The following is a 26,256-nucleotide window of genomic DNA, read 5'->3' on the forward strand; positions in this document are numbered from 1 at the left end:
GAGACAGTGAGGAGCAAGCCCGTATAGAGAACGGGGAAGATGGGAGGCCCTGTTCCTCCTGCCCGTGCGCTCTAGTGACGGGGTCTGGCTTGTCCTGAGGGCTTTCACCCTGGGAAATTGGCTGGGCATCAGCTCTCTGCAGGGTGCAGGTGGCATGTTTGATTTGCTGGGGCAGCAACATCCATAACATCTTGAACACTTATGTGGTGTCACCTTGAAAATCCATGGCCCAGTGTCAGGATCTATTGCTTTGGGCCTCGCTCACCTCCGTCAGATGGGCTTTGGCTTATTGCTGTCATGCCTCCCAATTTCAGGATGGCCAGAGGGTCTGGTTTGGGGCCTGACTCCCGTTTTCCAGAAAGATGGAGATGATGTATCTCAACACTTGCATTCTCCTTGCCGGGAATCATATCATCTACTCGGAGCTCACTGAGAGGATGCCAGGGTTCCCAGGACCGCTGACCGCTGAGTGCTGGGCATGGCTGCTCTAAGCGGGCCCAGCCCTGAGTCCCAGCCTTCCCAGTGGCCCGTTCTCTTGGCCATGGGAATATGACTCGATATGGAAATTCCTGCTCCCTAGTATATGCGCACAGTAGCAGTGTGGGAGGAGAGACAGCTCCTATACGACTTTATCAGAGGGCATCTTGTTCTAGCCCCCTTCTGCATAGAGTGAGCTTTTTTCTCCCTTGAAGCTCGGCCTGCCAGCTGGCTGTGTTTGTGCTTGGTCTGTGCAGGGTTCACAGCCGAGGCAGGCCTGGCGGACTCTGGCTTGTGGCCCCCACAGTGGGTCTGTGCTCCGTCTTGGGCGTCCTGTCTTTCTCCTTCTGTGAGATCACTGATCACTTAGGACCAGCTCAGTGCCCAGAGCATCCCTCAAAATGAGGTTCCTTACCTCTCCCCACAGGATAGACTGACACTGCTTTTCAGCTTTGGGGGACAGAGACTCATCATGGGATAAGCTGTCAGAGGTCAAGGCAGACTCTTTGTTACCGACTCTCTATCTGCTGTACGTTCCCTGAGCACCCGCCATGTTCGTGTCAGGCGCTGGGCTAGGCTTTCGGTGTGCCAGACAGACAGAGTCCCTGCCCTCGCAGAGTGACAGCCAGAAGGGAAACAGGATGACCAGTAATCCAGATGACTCCCAGTTGTGGGAAGCAGAGCCAGGCAGGGCTGCTTTTGGTCCACGTCGCACCATCTTTGTGTGAATTAGAAAAGGCACGTTCTGAACAGGATCGCCCCAGCCTGGGGAGCAGGACTGCCCCACGTGGCGGTGCACCCTGGGGAGTGGAGCACAGGGGGCGTTTCATCCCTGGCTTGTCTCCTGTACTGGGTTGAATAGCATCCCCTCCAAACGCATGTCCACCCAGAACCTCTCCGACTGTGACTTGATTTGGAAATAGAGTCTTTGCAACTAGCTAATTTTTTTTGTGTGTGTGTGAGTATACCAGGAAGCTATTTTTCTGCTCCAAAATAAATGTTTTATGAGGGCTTTCATGATTTTATTTTAACTTTGAAATTTTGTTTAACAAACGATAAGAGTGGCTCACATTTTATATTGTGCTTTTGGGCTTAAAAGTACTTTCTGTGTATTATCACATTTGATAAATAATGATAATTATCCCCGTTTTACCCTCAAGTAACTTGATTCATCTTATTTGTGAGTACATAGAAAACATTGAGGTTTCACCGGGTTCCGGGTGTTAATTAGCACTTAGTATGCTTAGAAAAGGAACCAACTGAAGATCATCTAGATTTATTATCATAATATTTAGCATATTGGAATATAGATGGAGAAAAATAATTAGGCGTGAAAAATGTACATAAAAGTCAAGATGTTTTCCTGATGAAGAAGACCTATTTTAATGATAATCATAAAGACAAATCAGGAAGTTTTGTTTTTATTTATTTTTTATCATAAAATAAGAGTCTAAACTTTTTCAAACATGGAAATATTTATACGGGGTCGGCCATCATGTAGGCTTGTAGTTTGAAAAGGGCACCTCCCTGGCAGCTCCTGACTCAGATATTGATTCATTCCATCAACAAACATTTACTGAGGTTCTTATTCCACAATCTCCCATCAGCCTGGGAAGCGTTTTCATGACTCACAAGGCTCTTTGCCTGGGTCACAAATCCTCAGGTCTGGTGACTCTGTACCAACAGGAAACGACCATTGTCCTGTATCTGTAGGGTCCTGATTTTTTTGCAGAAGATGCAGGTCCCACCCCCACTTTTTGTAGCTGTTAATAACACCCATCCATGTGCCCATCAGGACGATTCTCCTGCCCTCATTCAATAACCGCAACTCCCACGAAACCTTAATAAGTCTCAGATGGCTTCTTTCTATCTACATGTGCCCTGCTGGGTCAAAGCCATTGCCACCACAGCCACAGCCTCCCAACTCCTCTCCCTGCCTTCTTCCAGTTCATTCTCCATGCCTCAGCCAACAGGATCTGGGCCAAAGGCAAGTCTGACCAGTTACTCCTGCTTATAGCCCTTCCATGACTGCCATTTGTCTTCACTGAAAGACAGAACTTCTCAGTGTATGCTCTGGCCCCTGCCTCTCCAGCCCCTCCCCTTCACTTACCTCTCTTTCTCTTCTTCACCTCCACTTTTGCTTTTCCAGCCATACTGGTTTCTTCCTGCCCCTCATACCACCATAGTCTCTCCTACCCCAGGACCTTTGCACATGCTGTTCTCAAAGCGTGGAATGCAGTATTGAGCACCCACAATATGTGTCATCCCTCAGACTGCAGTAGATTAGTGTTTCTATAAGGAGATACTGAGAGAGGTTACTCCTGAGAGAGACATTAGTCATGGCTGCTACCACTTCCTTAGAACATTAGTGTCTCCCTTGCTTCTTCCTCTGGGTGTGGGAAGGAACCCAGAACTACAGAGAGGGATGCCCTTGGCCTCTGTGTGAGCACTTCCATGACCCACTTCTGTGTGGGCCCCAGGGACTGGACAATAAAGCAAATGGTAGCACACTTAGCAAAGCTTTGGACAGTCCTTTTGGTAGGATGGTCGCTGATGTTTTTTCTTCTGCAAAACGTTGAAGGAAATAGAGTTTATGGAGGATATAAGCAGTTCTTCTTGAAATGCCAACTAAGTCTCTGTGATGCCAGGACTGTATCGCTTGGACTTTCTATAAGACGACTTTCACTGACCTACATTTGGGTTCTTCTACTTTCTCATCCTTCAGTGAATGACATTTTAGAACAGCCCAAGAGGGCCTTGTTGGGGTGTTGATTGCTCTAGGGATCAGTGTCCTGTTGAGGACCTCTGAAGTAATTTATTTAGCATGCCAGGAACAGAAAGAGTTGTGATTCTTACACACTTGGGTTTTGTTTTTTATGTTATGGAACCAGTGACTGAGTCAGGTGATTAATTGTGTTTCACTCTTTGCTCTGGCCACCAGGAAGCTCAAAGCCAAATCGTTGGCCTACTTCTCACAATTATCAGTACAGGAGTTATGTCCCTTCTCCTTCCTTCTTGCCCAGCTTTTACTATTAGCTCATTCAAAAACACTTTTTTTATTTTATAATGCATAAATGTGAACAGCTTTAAATCCTTTCTGGAATAAAGAAGGGCATGGATAAATGGGCAAATGTGAGGTTTCATTTCATAATTCAACCAGTGTTCACTCCCGAGGGTCCATGGGGCTTCTGCCTGTACCAGGCACTGGGCTACACCATCTGATTTGCATGATGACATTTAAATAAATGGAAAGTGAGGCTCAAAGAGGTCAGGCAGCTTGCCCAGAGTTACAGACCAGCAACCGGCAAACTCTAGTTTTAATATCAGCTCTGTTTTTCAAAACCTGTGCTTTGAACTACGTACCACCTTAAACTCCCTCCGTCAGAGCACTTGCTGAGCCATGCAGTGTAATGATTCATCTCCTTGTCTTCTTCTCACACCTGTGTTCCAGGGGGCGCTCATGGCTTGCCTCCTGTATTCCTGGTACCCAGCTCCAGGATGACGCTCTATCCACTGCGCTACTGACCAGGGCTGGACAAAATATTTTTAAAACTCTATTTGAAGGAATCACAAGTGACTCAGATAGAGTCCAAAAAGAAAGGAGATAACAGGAGAAGTGAGCCCAAAGTTCAGTGCTGCTTTTCCCAAAGGGTTGACTCCTTCCCACATGGCAGCTCGAAAACTCGGCAGCTGAGACCTTCTGCACCTCATGTTGCGGAGGAACAAAGCTGGAGCTCCAGACGAACAGAAGGAGACCCTGGTGAATACCAGAGTGTCCAGTAGGGACCTGCGGGGCTAGACTCTTGGAGCAGGGGTCAACTAGAAATAGACTGGTGCTTATAAAAAGAAAATGAAGCCAAGCTTCCAATCTGCTTGATTCCTGATTAGATTAATGTGATTTGCCCCCTCTCTTAACTGCTGCCAAAAGCAAAATTTCAGTCCTCTCCGGAGAAAGATAACATCAACCAGAAACACAAATTATCTCAATTTTCATATACAATTTTAGGAATTCAATAAAATAGTTGCCAGGCATGTTAGGAGGCAAGAGCACATGGCTCCAGACCAGAAGAAGAAGACAGACCCAGAGGAGATGTTCGAGTTATGAAATATGAACTTCATCTTTTATTTGATCATGATTTAATTTCTTAATGTGTGGGCTTTGCCAGTATTAGGAGCTGTCTCCCCAACTGGTCTAGGTCTGATTTAGATTTTTTTTTTTTGGTAAAACCAACACTTTGAGGGTGTAATAAATCAAGCCTGTTTAACTTTATTGTTGGCTGGGTTGTGAGAGGTGCGTACGCTTGTGTTAACGCCGCCCCAGTGTTCTGTACCTGCATGGGTCTGTCCAGTCTGCTTTATCCCCAACGTCATGGCCAGGATGTTTTACTGAAGACCAAAGACTTGGGGATGGGCAGGTAATGGGAGAGGCAGAGGAGTGGCAAAGAACAGTCAAGCATTTAACATTGGTTAGCAGCTGTTATACTTCTTCAAGACCCTGGGAGGGATTTAACCCCTAAGCCCAAGCTACTCCAATATCTTTAAAACACAACATGTTGTTCTAGATAAAAAAAATATAATGTCCATAGAAGTGTGAGTGATTGGAGAGAAGGGAACATGCTTTTTCAGCACTCTGGGTGTATCCCCCAAAAAGAGAGAGAATGGGTGCTCACCTCTGCTGCTACCCTAAGATTCTTCCTTCCATGGCAGGCGGACTGGACTGGGGGGACACCCTGGAGACCAAGGGGGTACCGTGGGTACCCCCAGTGTGCATGTGGGGGTGGGAGGAGAGGAGAACAAACTAGATTTACTTTTAAGATGAATTTATCTTGACTGCCACCACTGGTGTGACATTCAGGCCCGGTCTTAGCACCTCGAGAGATGTCAGGACAGGCAGACCCGTCTCCTGCCACACTCCCTCATTAAATAGAGAGATAACACTCAGAATATCAAAGTAAATTTCAGAGGCACTGGTGACATTTCCAGAATAAACACTGGTTAAACACTTAGGAGTGACCATCAAAATTATTTCATGGTGTAAATTAAAAAGCGAGCCCTGCGATGCTGATTCATTTTCTTCTCCCCACGCTGCCGCGGCTGAGTGCACAGAAGTGCGGCAGGAAGACGTTAAGTGACCGTGCTCCAGGGGAAGATGCCAGTCGCCTTTCCTCCGATCCTGTTGGGTTCCTTCTTCGGCAGGATCCATCACTGACTCCCAATAGTGATATTAAATTCACGTGTTATCATAGAACGACTAAAGTTCTGAGCAGTGTGCCCAGAGAGAGATGCGTTCCAGAGACTTTGGGAGTGTTTTTTTGTTTTGTTTTGTTTTTAACTCTAGTCTGAACAGGTCCAGCCAATTTGCAGTTATCCATTTATGCACTTTATTCTACGTCTTAGAGAAATTTTTCTCCAGAATTTTTGCAACTTAATTTTTTTTAGAAGATTTTTAAATTTATTTCTTGATTTTACAGAGAGAAGAGAGAGAGAGTTGGGGAGTGAGAAATATCAACTCATCGTTGCTTCACTTTAGTTGTTCACTGCTTGCTTCTCTCATGTGCCTTGACTGGGCAAGCCCAGGGTTTTGAACCGGCGACCTTGGCATTTCAGGTCGATTCTCTATCCACTGCACCACTACAGGCCAGTGCAACTTAATTTGTAAATCAAAAAGACATTTTATGCTTATTGCAATAAATTTAAAGAACAGAGTTTACCAAGTAGAAAGAGCAAGTCCCCACCACCAGGATGTGTCCACTGAATCCAGTCTGAGCATACCCTTCCTGAATATATTTCCTATGCATCTAGTAGCGTTCTCCTTTTAAATGGAATGAAATATATGTTTTTCTGTACTTTGCATATTTTCACTTAGCAGTCTAGTAAGGACATCTTTTCAGATCCGGACACCTATGTTTATGGCATTAATAACAGAATATTTCATTCTTTGGATGCACCATAATTTATTTATTCACTCCCACATTTCATCCAAGTTATTGCTGGGTCAGTGAGTGTCACAGTGTCTTGTATGTAGGTCTCTGAGCACAATGCTGGTGGTTTTAGCCTGGTTCAGAGTATGGGGCCTGAGGCAGGGATTAAGTGCTAATGCTTTATTTGGGAGGTACACATCTTAACTTCACCAGTTTGGAAACCTTAAGAGAAACCATAAGCTACCCCTGGCCTGTCCATGCCCTGTATGGTTTTCTAAGCTTTCCTGTAAATTAGAGCTAAGTCAGAGCGACTCAAACTTCCTTTCAAGATTCCCCACCTTCCCCCCTCCCTCCTCCCTCCTCTCTTCTCTCTGCCCCCTCCCCCCCCCTTCCCTGAGGATTCTTGCTTCCTCCCTGTTTCCTTCACTTCACAACTCCAAGCCCACACGTGTTGCCTGGGGTAGGAGGAGGGATGGGAAGAGAGGTGACTTTCAAGTTCTTTGATAAAATTAACAATAACTTTTTTTTTACACACTACTAATAACTGTCTATTGCAGAGTAATCTCCCTACTTAGAGTTCTTATTAACATTCAGGAACGTTAAGGACCTTTCCCTATTTGCATCCTTATCTATAAAACTTGGAAATGCGTGTGTGTATTTTTTCTAATTGGGACCTGTGTTAATCGCTACGTGGCGTCTCCTCGTCCTGTACCCTCTGTTTCATTTGGGTTGATTTCTAATCTGGGGGCACTCTAAATACTCCTGCAGTTGCAACACAGCCTACATAAACTACAGAGCTTTGTGTACAGCCGCGATTATTTCCTTAGGTGGCAATTATAAAAGAATATATAACTTCTGTGTCACGGAGCATGCGTATTTATAAAGCTATTGAATTATGTTGCCAAATTACCCTATAAAACCGTACTGATTTAGACTCCCTAAAAGCTCAAAATCTTCCTACCCTGGAGGCCAGGGAATATGGTAGAAAGAACGCTCAGAAAACATAAAAATAAGAAAATCGTTCGTTCAGGCAGTCCCTGGCCTGCTACTGCCCAGCTGGTGTGTCTGGGAAGATCGGGACCTTCTGCCTCATCCCCAGGGCTGTTTATTTGTGCAGCAAGGAAGTGGAGTAAGCTCGGGAATTGGCAGACTTTTTCTATAAAGGACCAGATAGTAAATAATTGAGGTTTTGTGAGCCATATGGCAGGAGTTTTTAGTCGGGGGTGATTTTTCCAGCTCTTTGTGTCTGAAGGATCTTTGGTTGTGGCCACTGGCAAGGGGGTGTCTGTCTCATGGGTGGAGACCAGGGATGCTGCTAAACACCCCACAGCGCACAGCGCAGCCCTCGTGACAAAGATGGATCCGGCCCCCTGTGTCAGGGGCGCCGCCGTGGAGAAATGCTGCCGTGTGGTCTCCATCACAGCTGCTCAACTCCACCACTGAAGTTCAAAGGCAAGTTTTTAATGAAACGCAGGCAAGTGGTCGGCGCTTGGTGGGACACTTGTCACTGCAGAGGTGTAGGACGTGGGCCCCATTTTCAGCTTCGACATCCAGATGGAGAAACGGAAGGTCGGAGAGGTGAAATGATGTTTCCTGTTTGTAAGCTGTGGGCCGTGGATTCAGACCCTGATGTTTTCACCCCGATGCCTTCCGGCCTCCCCAGCAGTTTAGGAAACACTGAGGGTGTGCCTCCCTTGCAGCATCGAGCTGGTCTGTGTGTCAGTGGTTCCCGTGGGCTGGGCATTGGCGCCCAGGAGTTGTCACTCACACTAAGTGGCCTTGGGGACAGCTCAGTTGTGTACGTGGGAACCACGGTGCCCAGACCTTGGCCTGCTCTCTCCAGAAGGGCACTGGTGGTGTTAGCATCCTTGTCCCCTCCTGTCACACCTGTCTGTTGGCCTCAGATCCATGGAACCCCTGGGTTAATCTCCTGTCAGCCATACGCCTGACACCGTCACCCCTTGCCCGTCAAGCCTGCTCCTTGTTCCTCTCTGGGACGTCTACAGCTGCATGGGCCCAGGCAGCTTTGAGTTTTGCCTGACTGCCCTTTGGCTATCCAATACCCCCAGTGGGGGAGAGAATGGGGGGCTCAGGGAGGCGAGCGAGGCCAGCGTGCCCAGCCAGGAGAGAGCACAGCCCCTTGAGGATGGTGTGGGCCTGGTCGTTTGGGGCGTGTCATGGCTGCCCACCCTGTGCTCGGTCCTGGCTTTGTCGCCGACTGTCCATGCATCTCCCTGAGCTCAGTTTCCTTTCCTGTGAAATGGGGAGATATTGGCCTCTTTCCCCACAGTCATTAGGAAGACCAAATGAGGTCACACACCACAAGCTTACAGTACAGTGATGCATCTCAGCTGTTGTCATTAATTAAAATGAGAGAGATATCCTTTGTGTGCGCACTAGCCTAGCCCAGCTAGATCTGTCATAGTGACCACTCTGAGCACACGGGTCCTGAGCCAGCACAGGGGAGGCTTAGGTGAACCAGACACGTCCCTTGTTCTTGAAGAGTTCATTGTCATTGAACCCAGGGATAGCACAAATTGGCCTCCAGGCGTTGCACAGGGACAGGCCTGGCTGCATGAGAACTGGCCATGGGTTCCAGGGTGATTGGCAGCCCGGGAGCCCAGCAGGGAAGGTGAACAGGCAGAGAGAAGCTGTCAGCCCCCCTCCCAACTTTCCCCGTCCCCCTCTCCTGTGTTTTTTTTTTTTTTTTGTATTTTTCTGAAGCTGGAAACGGGGATAGACAGTCAGACAGACTCCCGCATGAGCCCAACCGGGATCTACCCGGCCCGCCCACCAGGGGGCGACGCTCTGCCCACCAGGGGGCGATGCTCTGCCCCTCCGGGGTGTCGCTCTGTCACGACCAGAGCCACTCTAGCACCTGGGGCAGAGGCCAAAGAGCCATCCCCAGCACCCGGGCCATCTTTGCTCCAGTGGAGCCTTGGCTGCAGGAGAGGAAGAGAGAGACAGAGAGGAAGGAGAGAGGGAGGGGTGGAGAAGCAGATGGGCGCCTCTCCTGTGTGCCCTGGCCGGGAATCGAACCCGGGACTTCTGCATGCCAGGCCGACGCTCCACCACTGAGCCAACCGGCCAGGGCCTTCTCCTGTGTTTGTTTGTGGGAACCTCTCTTTCCAGCGTTCCTCAGTTTCTTCTTCATTTTCTTGTCTTTAAGGAACATGTCCTGAAGGGACTCGGCTTCTTAAGGAAAGGGACCTGTATTATGCCTGTGTCTCTATTCCCAGAGCCAAGCCCAGTGTAGGGCCAGAGAGCAGCCAGCAGGGGCGGGCGGGAGGAGGCGGGGACCACCAAGAAGACTGTTTCAGTCTCTTGGGCTGCTGTAACAAAATACCACAGACAGGGTGACTCAGATGACAGAATTTTATTTCTCATGATTCTGGAGGCTGGAAAGTCTTTGTTGTTGTTGTTTTATTTGACAGTCTAAGGGGAAAGAGGTCAGTATCTCTGACTCGATAGGCAGGTCTGGCACGTTTTAAATGCACTGCTCACAGAAATTAGGGTATCAGGAATGTGCAGATACTCCAGTACTTTTACCCTTTGTAGACTTCTTTTTTTTGTGACAGAGACAGAGAGAGGGACAGATAGGGACAGACAGACAGGAAGGGAGATGAGAAGCATCAATTCTTTGTTGCGGCACCTTAGTGGTTCATTGATTGCTTTCTCATATGTGCCTTGACGGGGGGGGGGCTACTATAGAACGAGTGACCCCTTGCTTGAGCCAGTGACTTTGGGCTCAAGCTGGTGAGCCTTGCTCAAACCTGATGTACCCGCGCTCAAGCTGGTGACCTCGGGGTTTTGAACCTGGGTCCTCCGCGTCCCAGTCCGATGCTCTATTCACTGTGCCACCACCTGGTCAGGCACTTTTCAGCCTTTTGTATAGAGCATTTTCACCAATGAAATAAAAGTTGGTTTTGCATCTCATTTGCTTAATTTAACAACTTTCTTTGACTTGTCATTTGCTTTTCTGATGTTCTTGTTTAATAAAAAAACAAAACAAAAACAACCAAATGTTTCTTTTTTTATCGCTTCACATTCATTTTTAAGTATCCCCTAATTTTTGAGAGCAATATAATCTTGTGGCACACTGGTTGAAGAACTGCTGCTCCAGATCAAGGATGTGCCCACCGATCACATCTAGCCCACTGAATGCAGCATGCTGCAGCCATGACAGTTCCTCAAACAGGTCAGTATAGGAGGACCGTACAACCCCAGTCACTTCACTCCTAGATAAGAACAGGGCTTCAAGCCAACACTTACGCACAAGTGTTCACAGAAGCGCCCTTCCCAACAGCCGAAAGGCGGAATGGGTGAGTGCAGGATGTTTGCGCCTTATGGGAGGCACTCTGGGGCTGGGTGGAAGTAAGTAAGCAGAGAGGGATATCAGTTCAGTATTAAATGAAATGTTAGTTAAGAGCCAGTCCAAAGTTTCACAGCTGACAAGCAGCAGAGCCGGGGTGCCGACCTTGACAGCGTGACTTAAAAGCAAGGTTGCTATTTGAAAGCTCGTACTGCAGGTGAGGAAGTAGCCGAGCTCAGAAACGGTAGCAAGGCCCAGCCCGGAGCAAGGCACGAACTCAGGAAGCCGGACTGCACTGTCCCCGGCACTGGGGAGCCAGGGGCACCCGTCCCCGCAGCACCCCTCGGCCCTTCACATCACCGTTTATTCCCTGCAGGTGTGGAGAACAGTCTGTAGAGCCTGCCTTCACTCAAGGATAATATTTCAGGATGAAAAGAAGCTAACAGAAGCAAAAAAAAAAAAAAAAAAAAAAAAAAAAAAAAAAAAAAAAGTCACCTGGAGGCTTTGACTGGGGCTCGGAAAACCCTGAGCTGGATCTCCACATCCGCCCATGAAAACTCCTTTTCAATCTTTAGAGAATCAAGGTCCTATTGACGAATGCCAAGCTGTTAGCACACGCCTGGAGGCCTTGCTGCCTGCTCCAAGGTGCAAGGCATAGATCAGGCTGGCGAGGGTGCCACCCCTTAGCGCATCAATCCTGCCTTTGTCTGAGGACGATCGCATTGAACAGCTCCATCATTAAGATGTGTTCCTTTTCTCCAAGAACAGGGGCACCAGGTAGAGGAGATGGAAGGTGTGGCCCAGGGCGTATTCAGAGCCAGACTCCACGTTGAAAGGGGGCAGGTGTCGGAGCGAAGAGGCTGCTCTGAAAACGAGCCTGATTGCGTCCATCAGGCCCGGCTGGGGCACCCCTCCCTCTCCCCACCGACTATCAATCACCTGGCTTTCTGAACACCCTCAGAAGATTGCACCTTCGGGTTTGGTGTGCCGGGCTTGAGAGGGGGGAAGCTGGGCCGCTTTGTGAATTTACGCTTCCTCTCCACCGAGGTCTGCAATCAGACCGTCTTTGAGTGTTGGCCGTTGCGGCTCAGACTCATCCTTCAGTGTGTAGCCAGGGCTGGCCATTCTGTCCTTTGTGACGGGGCTGTCATGGCGCCAGGAAGGTGCTGGCTTCTCTGAGAAGGAAGGGGGCGGGGTTGGGGAGGCGACAACTTTGAGGAGACAACGAGCCATGTGGCTGTAGCCTTGAGGCTCTGACCTCTCGATGCCTCAGGTTTAGGCAGTCAGTCGGTCCCGAGCCCTGCGCCCACCACTCAACCCTTGATAAATAGTTTGGACCATGGTCATGAGCCACAGGATGTTTGGGGGTCGTATTTGACGATTCCCTTCTTCTTGTGCATTTCTGGTGTCTTTGATCTAGAGCAGCGATTCTCAACCAGGGACGATGTTGCCCCACTCCCTGGGGGGATACTTGGCACTGTTTGGAGACACTGTCTGTCATGGGTTGGGGAGCAGAGTGCTGCTGGCCTCCAGTGGGTAGAGGCTAGGGACGCTGCTCCATGTCCTGTAAAGCAACATCCTATAATTCCTTGGTCCTTTCCCCAGATGCGGTGAACCAACCACCCCAAGGTCCAGAAATCAGTATTTTACCAAGCTCTCCAGGTGACTGTGATCCATGAACTTTGAGACCCACTGACCTAGACCAGTTGGTGTTAAAAAGGCCGAGAGAAGCATTTTGTAGACCCAGCTCTCAGTACCTGGCTGAGATACTGTTCTGACTTCAGAGCTCATGTTCTCTGTCACCACTGTCCTCAGTCCCATTTGAAGTTGTATCTGACTGCAAATAGCTAATGCTCCACCCTGGTGCCTAGTGTCAGTCTGAGAGGCCAGCTGATTTTTGAGGTCAGTTAAAACACCGCTAAATGACTGTTTGAGGTGAGAGCACACCTTGAGTTTTTCTGGACGGTGCCTGCTCTTGTGGGCTTTGAAAATTAAATTGCTTGATTCCAGGAAGGGCGGGCCTTGGATTTTTATGGAATGCTGTGTCTTATTCACATTGCTTTAGGCTGCTGGGTACATAGACAGATTATGTTTTTTTCTGTGGGAAATTCCTGATAAAAGGAGGTTGGGAGAACTTTCCCCCTCCTGCACTTAGTAGTTGCTGCGTTGGGCAAATTATTGAACTTCTTTGATCTGCAATTTCCTCTTCTGTGAAATGAAATATAGTCCTGATCTTTTCGGTGCCTGTGAGGATTCCATACATAAAATGCCCAGGCACGGAGTAGCAGCTTAAAAAATGCCCATTGACACTTCTTCTTCAAAAGAAAAGTTGGGAGGCACACGGCTCTATTAGTTCCCGTTTGCTGCTGTAACGAATTATCATAAATTCAGTGGCTCATAACCACACAAATGTATTCTCTTACGGTTCTGGGACCAGGAGTGTGGGAAGAGTCTGATGGGGCTAAAATCAAGGTGTGGGTGGGCTGGTTTCTCCCAGAGGCTGGGGGGTGGGGGGTACTGGGAGGGAGGCGCAGCCTGGCCCAGATCTCTAGGACTGAGACATCAGAAGGGTCCATTTCCCAATGCATGGCCAGGCTGCTGTTACTCCAAGGAGAAGCAATGGCCTCCAGTGCCACAGATGCCTGTCCCCTGGGTGGCTGAGAGGGTCAAGCCAGCATCTGCCCCTGTGACTCCCTTAGTCTCTCCTTTCGTGGTTGACTGAGCCCTTCTTTGGCTCTATCACTGTATTTAGTCTGAGGGTATCAGGCTCTGGATCTCGGTTCCTCCTTGGTTGCTTTGTCAGGGGTTCCTAACTATCAAACAATTGACATTTGGAGCTGGATGCTTCTTCTTCGTGCTGGGGGCTGTCCTATGCGTTGTAGGATGTTTAACAACATCCCTGGCCTCCGCCCACTAGAGGTCAGTAGTACATAGCCCCCCACCCCAGCTGTTACCCTGCAGAATGTCTCCAGATATTGTTGAATGTCCCCTGGGAGCACCGTCGCCTGCTGCCCGGAACCACCGCTTTAGCTTCGTGCGGTTTCGCTGTCCTCTGAGCCGTTAGTCTCACTCTTGGAGAGTCAGCTTCCTTCCTTATCTCTCAAGGTCTTGGGACCTCCTTTGTACCCCTGTTACTGACAACACTTCTCACCGATAAACCATGGCCCTGTCTCAGTGGCCTCGTCCTCACGGCTGCCACACACAGGACTAGGACCTGCCACACCTCCGTCACCTCAGCCTCACTTAGAGATGCTTGGAATATAGTATACCTGATCTTGACCTTGGAATATGACCCATCCCAGGGCCATCTCTACCATGTCGGCAGACAACCGACAGAATGACATCTCTTTGGACGGCACTTTGAGTCTTCGGGAACGGGTTGAGGGAGGACATCTATTTCCTGGTGTTCAGTCTGGGGTTTCTTCAAGTTGAACTGGGGTTGCCTGGTCTGTCCCCGCAAAGCCCACTGAGGCAGTAAATCCCACGGAACGACTGTGTGTTTGGGGCACTTCTCAGCAGCCCTTTGTTCTGGGGACAATTAACTGCCACCGAACATTAACTACATGGTGGCTGTATAATTTATAAACAAACAAAGAAACAAAAAAAACCCACCATGTCTCCACTGGGGGAGAATTTCAGCTCAGGCAACTCCGAGCAGCTCTGATTTAAGATCCATAGACTCAGTTCAAGGCAATAAATATGAAAGTAATTGATGATGTAGTGTGCAGGGAACTTAAGACCCATCCATCACATCAGGGCAAGCAAGGGCTGTGGATGCGCTCTGAGAACACGATGATAGGGGGGAATAAATGGCCAGAGGGACCTAGACAGCTCTGTCCTCCCCATAACTCACCACTGCTTCTCCATAGACTCGTGGCCTCGGTCCCAAAAGAGCCTTTTCCTCAGGCTTTGTCTTTTCAGGCCAGGGAGATGAGGAAAGCTACAGGAAAGTACCTGGATTGCTCAAGGGGAAAGCGGTCTTTTAATGCACGCCTTCTACGTGCCAGGCACTTGCTTATGTCAGTCTGCTGCTTCTTTGGCAAAAGAGGGGGTTTGGGCTTCCGGGTTGCCTGGATCGTGGACCATGCTGTCCACGGACACCTTTTCTCATGTGTTTCTGGGTCCCAATGTCAAACTCAACTTGCCAGTCTCGGCCCGTGGTCTGCCGTGTTCCTTGCCCAATGCCTGTCAGTGATACCGCTGCTTCTGTTGGTCTGTTTTCAGCATGAGACCATTTACAATTGAAATTGATGGAGCGCAGGGCTGGCTGTCTCTCTCCCTTCCCAGGCGCATTGGCGGTGATGGCAGCATGGGGCCTCTGTCTGTCAACTCTCGTTTTGTCCTCATGCCTGAGCCAGGGTGCAGTACACCAGCCTCTTCCAATTAGCATTTTCCTTTGGGTCAAGGAGACAGGTCCTGTGTCTCCATGGTCTGAGATGGCTCTGCATTGCTGGCTGGGCCCCCGAGTTTCTCCGGGTCTCTGGGCTGCCTCTCCCTGTGCTCAGGGCTTCTCTCTCAGGAAGGCTACACAAGAACCCTCCCCCTCCACTAGCTCTGCCAGCAGTCTCTCCTCCTTCCTATCAGAAGAGAGACCGACCTGCTCACAAATGGGGCTTCCCCATCAGGGAGATCTGGGTTCAAATCCCAGAAGGACGTTTTCCTTAGCTGACCTCTGAGTCTCAGTTTCCCCATTTGCAAAATGGGGCCATTGGTACTTACCTCCCAGGGTGGATTTTTCATTCATTCACTCACTCATTTGTTCATTTTTTATTGGTGGAGACACCAGTCTGCACCCATCACTGTGCTAGTTAATGAGGACACAGGAAGGAATGATGTAATCACGGGTGTTACAAAGAGTCAATGAGCTCGTGCAGGTAAAACCCACCAGCAGACCCCAGACCAGGCTAGTATTACCTGGAGACCTTTTAAAATTTTCAAAGCCAGACCGTACCACAGCACAGTTTAATTAAGGGTTAGCAAACATTATATTAAGATCCAAAGAGTAAATAATTTAGCCTTTGAGGGCCACATGGTCTTTGTCGTGGCTACTCAGTGCTGCCCTAATTCTGCAAAAACCACCATTGACAATGGGCATGGCTGTGTGACAATAAAACTTTATTTATAAAAAAAGGTGGTGGGCCAGATTTGGCCTGTGGGCTACAGTTTGCTGAACCTAGAATTAAATCATAATGCAAGAGAGGGGGGCACAGGTATCAGATGATTCCAGTGTGCTGATAATTCTTGTCACGCCCCTGTCCCCCATGGGCATGCCCACCCGACTTACTGTTAACGTGTTGGATTCTCCTCCTATCACCCCCACACGGAGGATAATGGTTGTGTGGCACCCTGGTCTGCCATCATTTGGTTACAAGGTTAGAAACCCCTGACACACTTCAGTAAATTCAGCAGTGAGCACATTATAAAATGTAATTAAATGCCTCGGCTATCGTCTCTCCCTTGGCCAGCAGTGGAAGTTAATTGAGGCCATCCAAGGGGACTTGGCTAAATCACAGGTGGTGACTCTGGGATTCGAGTGATGTTATCACTGCCCACATGTTTGATTTATGGAGAAGCCAAGGGACCCCAGCTCGCATGTCTCAGACATGCGGCGGTGATGGTTTTTTAAAAAGGGCAGAATCATTTGGGGAGGGGGGGATATTAAAATAAAGATATTCCAGTTTTCCCACGAGATCTTGAAGGTGCTTCCAGTTTGGTTTCACCATTTAAATGGGTGACCGCAGAGAACTCGATTGTGACTGTGAGCCGTCTTCTTCCCCTGACGTCTCTGCGCTGGCCTGCCTTCTGCCCACATGGCGGCCCTCACTGCTCACCTGTCTTCCTCAGGTGGGCTTCCACCTTGGGACATTCCCAGGAGGGCGCTGTCCTCATCCGGCCCCCTCGGCCATGATCGGAGCCACCACCCCTCCGATTATAACTCACACATCTTCGGTGTCCTCTCTCTGCTTTGATCAAGTGACAAGTGGATAATTGTATTAATTGGCCCAGACGGGAGCCAGTGAGTGGAGAGAGTTGATTGCGCTGTCCCAGGGCTGCCTGCCTCCGGGAGCTGACATGAGTTTCAGCAGCGGCATGAGGAAGATCCCAGGGTGGCGGCGAGGTGGGTGTGGGTCAGAACCGTGGCTGGACCACTGACAGGTCTGCCCGTGCCCGGCTCCTCTCTTTGATAAAATGGACATTGAAGCAACAGGTCACATGGGGTGCTAGGATGAGCTGAGCAGTGGGGTGACACCCAGTGGGCCTACACATTTTGGCTTGGAGAATACAGGCCATTGTCCAAGGAATCCCACTGGGTGAGTGGCAGAAGTAGGTCTTTAACCCAGGTCTTCTGGCTTCAGAGAAATAAAAACCCGTCATAATGTAGACATATATCAAATCATCACGTCGTATACTTTAAATATTTTACAATTTTATTTGCCAGTTTATAGCTCAATAAAGCTGGGTTAAAAAAGAAAATGAAATAAAAAATCTCTGCTAAACCAGCCAAGGAAATGAGTTACACAACTCTGAATCAGGGGTTGACACACTTTTTCTCGAAAGGGCCAGGTAATTAATTAATTTTGGTGTTGCAGGCCCTATTGTCTCTGTCGCAGTTACTCAACTCCACTGTCCTGGCGTAGGAGCAGTCACAGATAATAGGTAAATGAGTGGGTGTGGTTGTGTGCCAATCAGATCTTATTTATGAAAGCAGGTGACGGGCTGGATTTGGCCTGAGGGTCACAGTTTGCCAACTGCAGCTCTAAATCATAGTCCGTGGAGAGCTTTGTCATGTTCTAACTGGTGTGTTAATTCTAGAGAAAAGAGTAATGATGACAATGACAAAAACAATAATAACAATAATATGTCAGGCATTCAGCTGAACCCTGTTCCAGTTGTATTACCCCACTTCACCCTCCTCACTGTCCTATGAGGGAGCTGTTATGACCCCCTTCTTATAGGACACAAAACTGAGACTCAGATGAAAGTATCCAAGATGTCACAGCTAGGAAGTGGCAGAGCTGATGTCTGAACAGAGTTCTGCTCCCTTCAGAGTCCCACGCTCTCTATCCCACACGCCGCTGGGCAGCTTGATGACCTGGAGGCCCCTTCTGTTCAGAAAGAAATACGCTGCTCAGATTCCAGAGAAGGTCCATGCTCAAGGTCTTGTCTCTGGCTTGAACCCCACATCCATACAGATTGGGTTGAGCCTGATACCTCCCTTCCTGCAGTGTTCTGGTTTCTAGGCAGGCAGCTTCACCATTGCCCCAGTGCCTGGGCATCCCCAGGAGTCCCTGTGACTGGTCTCTTCCACCGACAGTGAGCGGCACTATCCTCGCTAACCCCCAGTGTCCCTTATTCTTGTTGGGGCATCTGGGCCTACCCTCACCAGTGCCCAGTGGTCCCCTAGGCCCCTCCAGAGCTGTCACAGCCCCTGGATGGTGAAATATGGATGTTGGGGAGTGGGTTGTCATTGTCTCAGGATGAAAATTATGACTGTGTACACAAACAAACTTAGTTTAGCCTTGAAGAGTCATGGAGGTATATAACCTTTAGAGGCCACACGTAATTAACCATCCTTTAAATCTGATCTGTTTGAATTGGGTATTAAAGCAGTGCTATTCCCTGCTGTGTGAAAAATACCATGAACAGCATTCATCAAGGATTGGTTGGCACCTTGGATAAATCACTGGAATTTTAGCTGGTGACTAGCCCATAGCCCCAAAAGAAACGTTCAATGATCTAAGTTTTTCTTTGTTTCAGGGCCCCAAATAATTTGCTCATTGATTTGAATGCAGCGTCATTGTGAAGTTTTCGCTCAGTCTGAGCTGGAAGCTTAAGGGCCGCTAGGAAGTTCCGTTTCATCTGTGGTCTTTCTGGGGATGAGCCCCGGGCTTTGAGTGTCCTCGCTCAAACCCCAGCTCTACCGCTTGAAATAAAGTTATGGAGATTAAATAAAATAACACATCTAAAGCACTTAGTCTGAGTCCTGCCACACAGTAGGTGCTCACTAAATGTTAGCTGATACCATTAATAGTATTATGTGCTCAGAGGTCTTTATCTCCATGGAGACATTTAAGGTTAGGGTAGCCCCTCTTCTATCTGGGAGGGTGTAGAGCCCCGGAGACTTCAATGGACGGTTTCTTGTGGTCCTTTCCAACTCTAGTACTGCCTGTTTCAAACAGTACATTTTACACTTGTCTTAGAAGGAGATATAGTACAGGAAGGTAATATTGTGTGTGTATGGTGAGGCTTTAGAATGATAGGAAACTGGGTTCACTCTAAAGTCCACCAAATACTAGCTGTGGGCTTTCGGTTATCCTCAGTTTCCCTGTCAGTAAACTGGGGAAATGACCTCATAGGATTGTTGAACTAAATGAAGAAATGGCTCTAAGAAGTGTATTCCCACTTGGGGTATGTAAGTGAGGCCGATCATTATGCCTGTGCCAGGCAGTGGACTGATTAGGCTGTGGATTTTTTTTTTTTATTGTGGGCAGCAGGTGGGATCATGATAGCTCACTTGGGAAAGGGCTGGCCTGGGAGACAATGGTCTTATAAGGGTCAGGGCTGATGCTTTAGATCCCCATGGGGGTGGGAGTAGGAGGCACTCCTCCTGTTTTTGTCACAGGCTGGAAGGCAATTCTCCCCTTGACCACCAGAGGGGGCTCCTAAAATTATGAGACTGTCCTTCCCCAGCACCTTTGCACCCCGCCTCTGTTCTGACGTACTTCAAGCTACCTATTGACTTAAACCTCAGAGTTCTTACTGTTTTATTTCCTACATGAAATGTGTCACTTCATTACTCCTCCTGTGGACTCTCAGCTCAGAGAACTGGATCATTCTGTCTGTCATACCCCCAATTCCTAAAACACTATCTAGCACAAAATAGGTACTATATCTCTTTCCTACAGCCGCTGTAAAAAGATGACCAAAAACTCCATCGCTTAACACAACACAGGTTTATTATCTTACAGTCCTGGAGCCCAGCAGTCCCAAAAATCAAGGTCTCAGTGGAACTGGCTCCTTCTCGAAGCTCTGTCTAGGGGAAGAGTCTGCTCTCTTGCCTTTCCTAGTTCCCGAAGGCTGCGGCATTTCGTGGCTCTCTTGGCCCCTCTCCAGCCTCAGGGCCAGCACTTGTCACGTGTCCTCCTCTAAATCTGACCATCCTACCTCCCCATTTCACGTATTATCACGCTGGATAACCCAGGGTAGTTGCCCGTCTCAAGATCCTTAATTGCACCGGCAAAATCTCCTTTTGTCCTTGAGGGAACACACTCACAGGTGCCAGGGATTAGAATTTATTCTGTTGCACCAAGTGTTGATTGAGTGACTGCATGAGTAGCAGAAGGAGTGAATGGTGGGCTAGTACAGCATCTCCCAGGCCTCTGTGGCCCTTCTCTGAGCATAAAGGGATGGGCACTCACCATATCCTCTGCTCTTCCTGAGACAACAGGAGGAGGTCTGGACAGTGTAGGGTGGGTTCAACTCCAAGACTCTGGAGTGCAGCCTGTGGTTCAGATCCCCACTCCGTCCCTTCTTAGCTAGAGGCGATTGCTTATGACTTCTAAGCCTCAGTGTCCCCATCTGTGAATGGGGATGAAATTTGCACCCTGGCGATGTGACCTGAGTTAAAAAAAAAAACAAAATAACAAAACTCCAGTCCTTGCTGTGTGTGGCCTTGGGCAAATGGCTTAACTTCTTTCTTGATCTCCATGGTGGTGAAATGGGGCGAAGGATCCTTGCTGCTTGTTACCTGGATGCAGGCAGTGCAGCATGCATGTTAAATGAGATAATATATACACAAAGGGCTTACTTGACAACAGTGCCTGGGACGTGATAACACACCACGAAAAGCACACCTATTATTTTTTTTATTTATTATTTTCTTCTGATTATTATTATTTCTTTTCCTCCTGTTCTTTTTTTCCCTCATCCTCCATCTCTTTGCCATCACCCGTGTTTACCTGGGGTCTGGGTGTTGATTGTTTTTAAATGTGTTTCCCACGCCTGACTCCTCTGTAACTCCGAGTTTCATCTTACCAGGTCAGACCCTGAGTTTGTCATTTTAAAGCTCTACATAACAGGAATGCTTTATAAATGTCAGTGTCTTCTGTCGGGACGTCTCTCTGTCTCTGGCTACTGAGGCGATGCCGAAGACCAGGGCTCCTGGTTCATCACCTTCTACGCGGGGCACTCTCGGGAGGGCGTCACCAGTGGGACCCGTGGGAGGAAGAAGACCCTCCTTCCCTCCAACACTTCCCCTCTACCAGGCACTGGGAATGAAAGTATCTGACAAGATTTGTCTGTTCTTCTCCCCCCCAGGGACAGAAGGCTGCAGTTCCGTCTCCGTGTCTGCATGACTTGTTATCAGAAAATTAGAGTAGAAAGGAATCTTTTGTTCGGTGAGGGAGACATCTTAATAGGCATTTTGATTGTTCAACAGAAGTTTCTGTATCGGTTTAATTGCTGTAAATGCTGTTTGCCTTCTCTGTTATGATAAGGCCTCGATTTTTATAGACAACCCCCCCCCCCCCCACCAAGTTCCTTCCCTTAAGCAGTTTTCCTTTGCTTTGAGGCTTGCATTGGCAAATTTAATGAAATCCAAATGAAGAAAGTCAAGAGAGTTCAGCTCTTCACACCCACATATGGACCCACGCGGAGGTTATTACGGCCGCCAGCTAATGATGCTGCAACTGCTTAATGCAATTGACAGAACTCACCCCTTTCAACCAGATATTGGGGGAATGGAACCAAATGACTAAACTGAATTACTTCTACTTCTTTTGAGAAGGTGCTGTAATTGAAAATAACAGGATAATTAGGATACAAAACAGACAGTCAGATGTGCCTATTATAATACAAGAGGATTTGCTCTCCACTCATTTGAGCTTCAGGAGCGACATCTCTGTCTTTTGTGGGGGGCGACAGGGGGAGAGAGGTGCCCGAAGGAGTAAAAACCCATCTGGATCTGGGATGCTCATCCTCGGTGCTCTTGCTATGGGGCCTGGTGAATTGTTTTGTTGAGGGGTGTGTCCTGTGTAGTGTGGGATGGAGAGCAGCACCCTGGCTTCTCCCCTATGCCAGTAGGTACCCCCTCATCCTAGCATGACAGCCACAATATCTCCAGACATTACCCAGTGTCCCCTGGGGGCCCAAAATGCCCCTGGTTGAGAACACTCGTTTAGGGGCTTTTGGAGGACTTGGATGCAATTGCAGAGTTACAACTCAAGGTCCTGCTAGTGTGGGCAAGTCACCGCGCCACTCCAGGGCCTATGTCTTCCTCCCTTTGTGCAGTGGGAAGAGGGAGAACCCTGAGCACCAGGCGCATGGCTTCCTGTGTAAACTTCACAGCAGGATGCCTAACACTGAGTAGGTGACTGTGTTATGATAACGCTGGATTCAGCAAACATGGATTAAGTACTTCCTTTGGCCCCTAGCACAATGCCCTGAGGCAGTGAGGCAGAGATGAAGGTGTGGTCTGGGTCCTTGCAGGAGAAGCAAACATCAAACATCGGCAGACTTGCAAGTATTACTTTATTTGTCGCCCTGGCAGACATTGCCAATCAATCTCTGAGCTCTTCCCTATCGAACTTCAGAATCCTCTCAACACATCTTTCAAGGCAGCCATGATTAATGTTCTGGGAGGTGAAACTCCCACTGGACGCCTCATTTTGTGGGTTCCCCGTGAAGAGGCCGAGTACCTTCCTGGCCAGCACTGCTGTCCCACCTTCACCCACCCCTGGTACTGGCGAGAGCCTTTTAAGGCGTTGAGGGTAGATGTATTCCTCTCAATTTTGACTTCAGTCCGCACAGGAGATAGGCGTGGGAAGAAAGCTCTCTCTCTCTCTTTTAAAATGTTTTCCTTTCCAGTCTTCTTGTTTTGTTTCCCTCAGAAACTGAAATAAGTAGTAAAATAGGCTTACACCGGTTTAGTTTTTAGTTAAACTAGAGGAAATCCCACTGGCAATGATCCTGAGTGATACATCATGCTGCCTCCCTCTCGGGTTTTCTCTGCCCTTCAGTGCTTGGAAAATCATTAGCTCTCCCAGAGAGAGCCCCACATTTTACAAGGGCAGAACCGGGGTTTCTGGAAACAGCTTTCAGATGGCTGCCGCCAGTGTCATTAGACCGAAGAGAGGGTTTGAATGGGCTGGGGGTTAAATGCTCCGTGATCGGCTCAGACAAGCCCCGCTCCCTGAAGAACACACCACTCCATAACAATCGCTGTGAAAAATGAGGTGTGCATCTGCAGCTCGGAAAACAGGGCACCGGCTCTGTCCATCCGGCCTGAGAAATGAGAGCTGGCGTGCGGGCCGGCCCCTGGCTTCTCTCTCCCTGGCGGGCAGGACTGGATCACGTCTGCTGGGGTTTCACACCTCTCAGGGCCCTCGAGGTCTGTGAGGAGCTGGATAATGGAGCGAAGGTGGGGATGATGCTCAGGGTCTGCGGAAGGAGTCCGAGAACTCAGTCAGTGGTGGAGTGATAATGGAAGTCACTGGAATTTAGCCTGAAGTGTAAAAGAAAAGACCAAATGGGGATAGAGATCCAGTCTGAAGTCTATATGATATATTGTTTCTTCCTCCTTTCCATCCATCCATCCACCCACCCAGCTACCTAGCAATTCATCTTCCACCTATCCATCTGTCCATCTATCCACTCACCTGTACATCCACTTACCTATTCATCCACCCACCTATTCATCATCCATTCATCCATTTATCCATCCATCCAGCTATCCATCCATCCATCCATCCATCCATCCATCCACCTACCCACCCACCCACTCCCCTACTTACTAATCCATCAATCTATATATCCATCCATCCCTTTATTCTGCTGTGGGTTTAGATGGTACCTGGTTAGACATATCTTAAATGGTTACCTACAATATACAGAAAGTGATGCTAGTTTTCCATTTAGAGTTTGCTCTTAAAATAAATGTACTTAAACAAACAAACCAAAAGAGTCAACTTAAAATAGTAAATAAATAATTTTATGGGTTGTGCCCATGACCAAAATTAGGAAAGTGGTACTTGTGTGACTGACATGTGGAATCCACCACATTGGGACATTGCTCACAAGGGCACCTGCTCTAGAGTCCCTCAAGCCTGAATTCACAGTTGCTGTGTGGCCACTGGGATATATGACTTTGAGCAAATGACTTCACCTCTCCATGTCTCAGTTTCCTCACCTTCAAAGTGGGGGTTCTAGCTACCCATCCTTGGGGGGGGGCTGTTTCAAGGATGTAAGGTGAGTTACTCACACATGCCCAGCACACACAGAGCTCACTGCAAATGGAAGTGATACCTGATCTTATTCTTTGCACTGCTAGCTTTCTTCCAGGGACTCTGGCTGCCCTGCCCAGGGGACCTTGCATGTGTTAAGATAACACAAGCTAAAATGTGTCCCACTTGGCTTTGTTTTTTTTTGTTTGTTTGTTTTGTTTTTTCTGAAGCTTGAAACGGGGAGAGACAGTCAGACAGACTCCCGCATGCGCCTGACCGGGATCCACCCGGTACGCCCACCAGGGGGCGATGCTCTGCCCACCAGGGGTGACACTCTGCCCACCAGGGGGAGATGCTCTGCCCCTCTGAGGCGTCACTCTGTTGCGACCAGAGCCACTCCAGTGCCTGGGGCAGAGGCCAAGGAGCCATCTTCAGCGCCCGAGCCATCTTTGCTCCAATGGAGCCTCGCTGCGGGAGGGGAAGAGAGAGACAGAGAGGAAGGAGAGGGGGAGGGGTGGAGAAGTAGATGGGCGCTTCTCCTGTGTACCCTGGCCGGGAATCAAACCCGGGACTTCTGCACGCCAGGCCGACGCTCTACCACTGAGCCAACCGGCCAGGGCCTTGGCTTTGGGTTTTTTTTTCCCCCTTTTTTTCTTTCTTTCTTTCTTTTTTTTTTTTTCCATTTTTCTGAAGCTGGAAACAGGGAGAGACAGTCAGACAGACTCCCACATGCGCCCGACCGGGATCCACCCGGCACGCCCACCAGGGGCGACGCTCTGCCCACCAGGGGGCGATGCTCTGCCCATCCTGGGCGTCGCCATGTTGCGACCAGAGCCACTCTAGTGCCTGAGGCAGAGGCCACAGAGCCATCCCCAGCTCCCGGGCCATCTTTGCTCCAGTGGAGCCTTGGCTGCGGGAGGGGAAGAGAGAGACAGAGAGGAAAGCGCGGCGGAGGGGTGGAGAAGCAAATGGGCGCTTCTCCTGTGTGCCCTGGCCGGGAATCGAACCCGGGTCCTCCGCACGCTAGGCCGACGCTCTACCACTGAGCCAACCGGCCAGGGCCTTGGCTTTGGTTTTAACAAGGGATGTGGTCAGTGTCCTTCCTGAGGCCAGCCAGCCTCCCACTTCCTTGCGGGGTTAGGCAGGAGCCCGCGCCAGCCTCTGAACCCCTGTGTAACAGGCTCTCCTCCTTCCCTCTTTTCTCCCCGCAGATACGCTGTCGGTGCCACGCTGGTCCCCACAGATCCCCCGCAGAGATCTTGGCAACTCCATCAAGCACAGGTAGGCTGGAATCCTGTGTGCACTCTGACCCCTTGGAGTGGGTCAGATCCTCACCCTCTCTTGTGTGCCAGGCTGAACTTCGATGTGGCAGCCAGGGACTGAGAAGTCTGCACCTGATTAACCCCGCCCTTGTGAAATTAGCCCCTGATGGTTAAAAGCCAGGGCTTTGGAGTCAGGCTGACCAGTGTTCTGATCCTAGCAAGTAAAGCTTTGCAACCTTGAGGAAGTTACTTACCCTTTCTGAGGCTCAATGTTCTCATCAGGTAAAGTGGTCATGGAAATTAAATGAGATAATAGTAAAGTGCTAAGCCAAATCTCTGGCACATAATAACCATTCAATAAATGGTATCATTGTCAAAACAGATGCTTTACATCCTAGTTTGGGGCTCTCCTCACCCAGAAGACACAAGATTGGATGGTGTAAGTCAGACGTGAGCCCCAGCTAGGCTGGGCGCAGGGGACCACCTTCACAGGGGTGCACCTGCCCTTTTCAGGAGAGGGATTTGTACCTACCAGTTGTCCCTAGTAAGAAGTTCTTTCCACATTTTATCTCATTATCCTCACAATCTCCTCACACATAACAGTGGGGTAAACGGCACATGTGTGGTCATTGCCCATTTGACGGATAGGGAAACGGAGGCACTGGATGATTAAGTGATGGGTTTATAAGCTCATTGACCTCAGCACTTTGTGTTTTTTGAACACCGCTGCTGAGAGTTTTCTCTGTACCAGGATCTCCGTGAACAAGCTGAGGGACTGGTTCACTCATTCATGGATTCTTTCCACTTGTGTCTGCAGAGAAATTCTGTGCTATGGCTATAGGACTGAGCGAGACGCAGGGTCTGGGCCCTTGGGGAGCTTCCGGCCTACTGGAGGGTTAGATCAGTGGTAGTCAGCCTGGTCCCTACCGCCCACTAGTGTGCGTTCCAGCTTTCATGGTGGGCGGTAGCGGAGCAACCAAAATATAAATAAAAAGATAGATTTAACTATAGTAAGTTGCTTTATAAAGATTTATTCTGCCAAACTTAGCGAAAATCTGACATAA

At 48.9% G+C, this 26,256-nt stretch overlaps 1 protein-coding gene across 1 annotated transcript in view; it reads left to right on the forward strand.

Annotated features, from left to right (window-relative positions):
• Window positions 1–26,256, forward strand: part of KSR2 (kinase suppressor of ras 2) — a 295,021-nt gene that overhangs the window by 193,925 nt on the left and 74,840 nt on the right. The window contains exon 6 of the mRNA XM_066260479.1: window positions 25,142–25,211. Coding sequence (XP_066116576.1) covers window positions 25,142–25,211 — 70 coding nt within the window. The remainder of the gene's footprint in view (window positions 1–25,141; window positions 25,212–26,256) is intronic.

This window comes from Saccopteryx bilineata, chromosome 2, assembly GCF_036850765.1.
Source record: "Saccopteryx bilineata isolate mSacBil1 chromosome 2, mSacBil1_pri_phased_curated, whole genome shotgun sequence".
In the NCBI taxonomy this organism is placed as follows: Eukaryota; Metazoa; Chordata; class Mammalia; order Chiroptera; family Emballonuridae; genus Saccopteryx; species Saccopteryx bilineata.